Source organism: Alligator sinensis, unplaced genomic scaffold (assembly GCF_000455745.1).
Source record: "Alligator sinensis unplaced genomic scaffold, ASM45574v1 scaffold1385_1, whole genome shotgun sequence".
Classification (NCBI taxonomy): domain Eukaryota; kingdom Metazoa; phylum Chordata; order Crocodylia; family Alligatoridae; genus Alligator; species Alligator sinensis.
In genome coordinates this window covers 314,998-323,034 of record NW_005842793.1, presented here as the reverse complement: position 1 = coordinate 323,034, position 8,037 = coordinate 314,998, and the positions used below count along the sequence as shown (strand labels likewise).

The window sequence follows — 8,037 nt, the reverse complement described above, 5'->3', positions numbered from 1 at the left end:
CCTGCTGAAACCACTGTGTAGAGAATAATGAAACAGTCCTTGGAACAGGGACTGAAGCCAGATCATACCTTTTCATGCAAGTGCCCTCACTGCTATGTTAGAGAGGGACTCTTTCACTCTGGCTCATCTTGCTATATGTAAGGAAACAGTTCAATAGAAGAGAACAACTCCCCAACTGTCTATAGCCTGGTGGTCATGAGACTCTCCTGGGAAGTTGGAGATGTGAGGTTCCTGTCTACTCAGACAAAGGACGGAACTGACCTACCGTTTTCCACATCTGGGAGGAGGTTCTCTAACCACTCGACAATTGGTGAAGGGGACAGGGGCAGGGGAACGGGAGGCACAACCACCTCCACCTGTGTTCTGGGCAAGGCCTGACTTGGTAGGCACACTCAGGTCATGCCTAATGAATTACATCCTGCGGTGACAGGCAGAGGAATGTTGTCTGTGAATTCTGAAAGGGCTTGGGCACCTTTTTGCTCAGCACCATCAAGATTTACGCAGTTCTGGGCATACTCAGACTCCCATGCCCAGAAGCAAGTATTTAAGTATTAGGATTTGAATGCCCTAGGCTCTTTTCAGTGGGAATGTATTCGCAAAGTCCCACCTAAATGTTTCTGTGCGTGTGAAGTCTGAGGCACTTTACAGCAGTTCTGTGTGTTCCAGTGCTTAAGTGGGGACAGACCTAGACACTAGAAAACACAGTTACTGTTCATGCTTAGTTTATCCATCTTGCCTGAGGCTGTTTGAGGTTCACAAACCAGTTATCCCTGTGCATAGGCACTTTGAAGACCATAATCTATTCAGAGTATTATGACTACATCTAATAGAAGAGGAGTAGCAGGAGGACAAGGAAGACATGATGACTCACTTTCCTTTTGCCCAACAATCTTGTGCAGTGGTTCTCAACTCGGTGCCACAAGAACCTACCAGGGGTGTTACAATGCTGACACTGCTGCTGCAGAGTGAAACTGCCCGGCATGCCTTGCATTTCAGAAGGCACGTTGCGGCTGAACTGAGAAGTGACTGCAGCAGAAAGGCATGCTTGGAGATTGCCCTGTGTGCTTGGTCTTCAGGAGGCACATTGGAGCCAAACTAGGAACAGCTGCAGCAGAAGCAGTGCACCTGCCTGCATAATATAAGCAGCGTGACTTTCTGCCACAGATGCTTCCCAATACGGCTCTGCAGGAGCCTTGTGCCATAGTTCCACCTAGTCACGGCAACAACTATGCTGCGGCACCCCCCTGGCCTGTCCCCTCTCCCTCCTCCCAGGTCTCGTGTATCCTTTTGCCCATCTTCTACCTTTCTCACCCTCTCTGCACTCACCATGTGCTGCACGTGTAGTCCAAGCACCTTGTCCCTGACAGCTCGGCATCCCTGAAATCTGTCCATTACAGCCCTAGGGATGGAGCTCAGGATGGAATCATCCGGGGTAACTAACAGAAGAACTTGGCCCAGTGGTTTCTGATCCCCACCAGTGACTTGGAGTTGTGTGGGGGGAGTCCATTGCTGTAGTAGGAGCAAATGCACACTGGGCCAGGCAGAGCTAGGGGAATGCTCCCCACCAGCAACCTGAAGGGGTAAATATACTTATATAATGAAGTAATAACACATTAATTAATAATATAATTATAATGCATTTATTATAATGTTTATGATATATATAATTATCTCGGTTTTGTAAATGGGGTATCACTATATTCTGAAAAGTTTTGGAGGGGTGTCTATAAGTGAGACACTTATAGACCAACACTGGGACAAACACTAATGGTCTAGATCAGTGTTTCTCAACCTTTTAAGACTCAAGGCACCCCTTGAAAAATGCCAGCTTTTAGTTTTTACTCATTTTTCAACTACAGACAAATAGAGCAATTCTTTTGCTGCAAAGAACTCAAGAAAGACCACAGCAGGTCAGAATGTCTATGTCTATAAGTAGGTCTATATTTGGAGGGGTGCTTGATTTAGTGGTTAGGACACTTGCCCATGAGCCACTTAGCCAGAACCATTTCCCAGCTTGAATCACCTTGTTATGGGCTGAGGTAAGCTGAGGGCAGCCTCTCCCATTCCTGTTGAAACTGGACTACTAGGAAGCCAAGAGTGAGAAATTCATGTGGCCAGAGAAAAAGGAAGCAGGATGGAGTCTGACTGCAGCAGGGACAATGTCTGAGCAGCAGGAAAGACTAAATGACATCCTACAGACAGTCCCTTGGGATTTAGGCAAAGAAATATGGGAAGTTTCATGGTCAAATATTTTAAAACCTTCCAAGTATCTCTAACTTACCTGAGGGAATCACAGCCTCCCCACAGGGTTGGGATGACTTTGAGGCCATCTCAGGACAATGCAAAGTCTGTCCTATTCCTCTATAAAGAGTATCATACTTATAGACAAACAGGTCTATGCAAGTCTGAAGAGCATTTCATGGAGTGGCACACAAGTGATTAATATAATGAAAGATATGAACTGTAAAAAACTGCTTCCCCATAAATGATTCATCAAGACAGGTAAATTGCTTGATTTGCTTCTGAGGGCATTTAGTCCTAGGTGGGACATTTGGTCCTAGGTGGGGCAAAGTGAGCACTAGGCTCACTTTGGGGGTCTCACTCTCATCACTTAGCTTGGATGAAGACAGATTTATTTTCTGATCGCATCAACTCACACTATGCTAGCAGCAACACGCTTAGAAAGACACACATACTATCTATCCTGAGGCTTCAAAAGAATTATAAAGGGGTTTCTAAGGGTGACCCCCTTAAAACCAGCAAAGAGAAAAGGAAATAGCAAGAGTATGGTCTCTCCCTTAGTCAGTAAGCTTGGAATAAAGCAAAGAGAAGGTTGTTTATACACTGGCGAAAGAACAAGCAAAGTGTGGCATTTGCTGTAGCTGGTGTTGAGATCACAAGATAACTCATGACTTTAAAAGTCTGATGATCAGAAACAGCAAATAAAATAAATAACCAATGTTCAAAGGATAGCTTTTATAAACACTTCTAGGGGAAGATCCCTCCACAGTCATGTGTGTCAAGAATCTACCACGTTGGACCCAGCCAGTGGTCTGTCCAGCCTGGTATTATTTTCCATTGGTAGCTCATAGTAGCTGTGCCAGAGGTAGGTGCAAGTAAACTTTCACAGCAGTAAGCTGTGAAAGAAAGGTTCTGCTTCCTTTTTACCACTTGATATAGCAACTGGCTTAAGCCTTGAAGCATAAGCTTACTATTCCTTTCGGAACATTATTTCCCCTCTCCTTTTACTATTTCCTGTGTAAGGCCAGGTATCCTTGTTACCTATAAAAATGTGTGATTCCATTTCAGAATCTGCTAAGCTCTTTGTATCAATGACAGCCCGTGGCAATAAGCTCCACAACCTAGCTGTGAATAGTAAAAAGAAAAGCATTTCTTATTATCCATTTTAAAATGCATCATCTTTCAGTGTTCCCATCACTTTGCATGCTAACCAGATTTATCTTATTGTCTGTTGTACCCATGTCTTGTACTTCAATCTTATACTCAGATTGAAGGCTTTTGGGGGCAGGTACTGCTATGGGTTTGTACAAAGCCCAAAACTGTGGGACTCTGATCTATGATTTGGTCTTATTCTCTGTGTGATGACGATGATGATAATGATGACAGTGATGATACAGGGTGAACAGGAATCTCCTACTAGCTTGGTACTGTGGCACCCAAAACATTCACAAATTTCCTAGAACTTTGAGGATTTTGGCTAAATCACTTCAGAATGGTTCCTATGTCCATAAATGCAATTCAGACTCAGCATTGCTGCAAGTAGGTCCAACTCTCCTCAACTTCATTATAGTGTAGCATGTGCGAATATGACTCTATATTTTAAAAAATGGGGTATACTTAACTCAGCAGATGCTATCAAAGTAGAAGCCTCAATCCTGGCCTAGCCTGCGCTGTGTTCAAATCTGAGAAGTCCCAGCTGTTCCAAAGTCCCACTTCTACATGAATTTGCTGGTCCAAGCTTTATGTAAATCTCCCAGGAGAGCAATTCATGTTTGACTTGCCTCATCTATTCTTTAGGATAGACCTGCCATATGCAGCTTGTGAGATCACTAACTAGTTTCCCCTAAGGCCAGATCACTTGATATTAAATCTCTCACTTAAAAATCACTTAATCATAGCTCTGACTTAAAGGAGCTGCCTTCTGCAAGCATACATTCAAAGTGAAGAACTTTAACAAAATGGAAGCAGTTAGCATGCTGATTATGACTACAGCTCCAAAAATGCCTTAGCCTCTGTTACTGCTGCTGCATTTTGGGTTTGTCAATCATGATGGCAGGAGTCTGCAGATACATGCATCTGTGCATAGGAAACAGATGACTTGTTTACCATAGGCCTTTAGTATATACTTAACCACGGCAGCTGGGACAGAGAGAGCAACCGTGCGAATTAAAAGCAAACAACTCTTGAGGTTCAGTGACCATTTCCAGTTACTAAATTTATATATGATCACACTCAACTTCATGTTTGCAGGATGGAATTTTGTGCAGTGAGTTTTTTAGCAGTGATCAGAACTGCTAAAACTGAGAACAAGAGAAGGAAAATGAGGGTAGACTACTTAAAATGTCATAAAAGGGAGAACCAAAAAAAAGGGGGGGGAGGCAGGATAATAAGCAAGAAAAATCAGCTAGAGAAAGAAAAAGGGAAAAGCTGCATACAGTGGAAGATATAAGAAAGGACAGAATGCAAATTAAAATGAAAATTGCTGAAAGATCCAGAGTAAGAAGACAAAACTAAGTAAAAGACCAGAATTGTGTCATGTAGGTTACAGTCATCAGCATGCAATTCAAATTTAAGTTGCCTCTGTGCTGCATTACTGTGCTAGAGCTGTTTGACCAGTTCTTCAGCTAGTATAACTTGGCATAGCTCCATTAAATTTTTGTTATGCCTGTCCAGACTGCTGAGGACCTGACCCTTTTAAACAGTTATCCAGGAAAACTTGATGTCTTATTTCTAACAAACCTTTGCCTTTCAATCCAGCTTTGTAGCACACAAGCTGGAAGTATGCATGAGCTGGCCTATATGAAGAATAATTAACACTGGAATTTGTTGTTGTTATTGTTAAAGGCAAACAACATATTTAGAGAGTCTTGGTTCCAGTAATACCCCATTCCTTGCATGCCAGAAAATGTCTTTAAAGGTTTTTAAATACTAGTTCTATACGTTATACATGATATATTCAAATGGATCTAATTGTAAATGAATTTCTGCAATTATCTTTAAATCCAGTTTTTATGCAACGTTTAAGTGACTTTAAGCAAGAACAAGGCTGGATCCAGACGTGCAGACACGTGCAGTTTGTGGCGCCACAAACCACATGCCTGGCACATTAAGACATGCCCTGTGCTGCAAATTTGCAGACTGGGGACAAAATTTGCTACCAGGAGATACTGGTAGTGGTGCAAATTTCTGCTGCTACTTTTTTCCCTGCTGCAAGTACATGCCCTAGCATATGGGGACATGCCCCAAGGTATCTTTCACAACTTTTTTTCACCTGGAATAGCTCAAACCAGTAGAGAAGTAGGTTGTTTTATATTTGTTTACTTCTGCTTTTAGATATTTTCAGTTGTGATGCGTGTCCCCTTATGTATTTCATATAAATAGGTACTTCTGCAGTAAGATTAGTAGTCAATATTAATGTAATAATATATTTAAAGCATCATCATCAAGATTTACAGTTCAAGCCTCAAATTTGACCTACCTTCAAATGGTAGAATCTGATTAAGCAAGCCCTAGGGGGTTATAAATATGTAGTTAAAAAACACCACTCAATTGCTAGTGATTTTTATACAGCTGATATTTATGCAGGGCCCACATGAACTTATGATCTGTTTTCTCTGTGCTGGCTAGGTAGTAAAAGTTTGATAATTTGCAGCACTTCAGAGCCATGTTGACATCCAAGCAAAAACCAAGATACCTAATCTCATTATTAATTAATCACAGCAGATATAGCTATTTTCACTCTATTGAGAATAACAAGAAAATGATTAAGACTTATACATATTATAATGAGTTTTATGTTTATATTACAACACACCCACCTATATCTGTTTTGACCAGAAAAGGTAAAAGCAGAGGTGGAAAATATGGCTTTGAAGGAGGTTTCAAAGAAACAGCTAAAAACAAGCATACTAGGATTTTAAAGTTACTTCAGGGTTGTTTTTTTTAATCAGGGTACTGAGAGTCCATCTGACTTTCTAACAACTAACAACCACTGCACCTTAGCACATGTTTAAAGCAAACTAAGTATTATCACATTTTACCAATGGGAGAAAATGGGACCCATTGAATGCAAGCAATGTTCCTTATGACCCAAATGAGTCAGGGGTGGCGCTAAGAACAGAAAAAGGGTCCCCTGGCTCCTAGCCCTTTGTATTAAAAATTAAAGTGGGAATGATTTCTAGTCCTAATAGTATACTGGATCATAAATGTGAACATAACACCAAGTGGACAAATGATATCAAATTTCAGGTCAACACATGTGCCATCACTAGCAATAATGGCTCCCTGTCATGCAGAGTAAGGAGTTGATTCTGGTCTCAGTTTTTATTAAGTAAATCCCATGTAGCTCTATTAAAGCCAAACAAGTTACTTTAGATTGATGCTGTTGTACATGAAGTCAGAATACATGCCTAGGGATTTGAAATACAATATGAGGTATTAGTTAGTTAATTAGGAAGGCAGGAATCGTATCTAGAAGATGCTCAAGGAAGACTGAATGATGGTTTATTCAGTGTGTACAATGCTAAAAGTTTGTACTATGAATGGAATTGTGATGATAAACAGCAGGGAGCAAAGACATCAGCAGATAATATGATCACAAATGAAAATGGAGAAGGAAAATGTATGAAAATCTTCCATGATGGAAATGTAATGAAGATACTTTTTGCAAACAAACAAAGAAAAAGCATCAAATTTTAACAGATAAAAGTACGTTCACTGGTCAATCAAGCAGACAGGAGTAAAGTGGCTGGACTAAAATATGAATTAACAAACACTTCGTAGGTGAGGGAAATTATGCTCTACTGCATTAACTACCTACTAAATGATCTCTTTAGAGATCAAAGGAGAAACAATGCATATTGGTTACTCACTTGTTGATCTTGTAGTTTAACTCCAACTACTCTAAAGGTGTTCGTGGCGGTGTTGTGGTATATGTTGATTCTGCTGAATCCCTGCTGTCCAGGTTTTATTGGCACCCATTTCTTACTGGTATCGTCATAGACCATAACTGAAGCCCGGGCTTGGCAAATACTCTGTTCACTGGAGAACAAAAGTAACACAACCATAAAAAAACAGTAAATGTGCAGTTTATTACAAAATATTCTAAAGAAATCACAACAGAAACCATTCAAAACATTTAAGCCAAATACTGTGCAACAGGTCTGTTGATACTTGAAATGCTGACATGTTTCATTCTGCTTCCTAAGTGTGTGTGTGTGTGTGTGTGTGTGTGTGTGTGTGTGTGTGTGTGTGTGTGTGTGTGTGTGTGTGTGTGTGAGAGAGAGAGAGAGAGAGAGAGAGAGAAAATACACTCACAAACAAACAAACAATCTCTAACCTGATAATGTCCTTTTTTATCCTACAACAAATACTACAAAGCAAGCATATATCATAAACACTTTCAGAAAGATACCACACTGCTCCGTTCAGGTTAATTCCTGTTGTTACCTTCAGAGTGTCCTATTTGCGTTACAAAATTATACTTTAAAGCTGAGTGGAAAAATATTTGGGATCAAAGTTTAGACGCATATAAAACCAAAGGTAAATTGACTTCCATACCAAAAATGGTATTAGGTAAACTGAAGACATTCATTACACTAATCCAGTTAATGTCTATTATTGAGACTTAGTTTGTACTTAGAAGTCACAGAATACACCACCAAATATGCACAGACTTGCCAGTTAGTAAACTTCAGTTTACTAGCAAGAGGAAAGGATGGGAGAATGCAAGGATTCACAAAGTTGAGTTAATTTAAACCTGAACTGAAGAAAAAGGGCCATGTCCAAACGAACGCA

The 8,037-nt window shown here is 40.5% G+C and overlaps 1 protein-coding gene across 12 annotated transcripts in view; it reads right to left on the bottom strand.

Annotated features, from left to right (window-relative positions):
• Nucleotides 1-8,037, bottom strand: part of EVL (Enah/Vasp-like) — a 231,822-nt gene that overhangs the window by 102,264 nt on the left and 121,521 nt on the right. For all 12 annotated transcript variants that reach the window (XM_025191200.1, XM_025191202.1, XM_025191204.1 and 9 more), the window contains exon 2: nucleotides 7,113-7,281. In XM_025191200.1, the coding sequence (XP_025046985.1) occupies nucleotides 7,113-7,281 (169 nt within the window). The remainder of the gene's footprint in view (nucleotides 1-7,112; nucleotides 7,282-8,037) is intronic.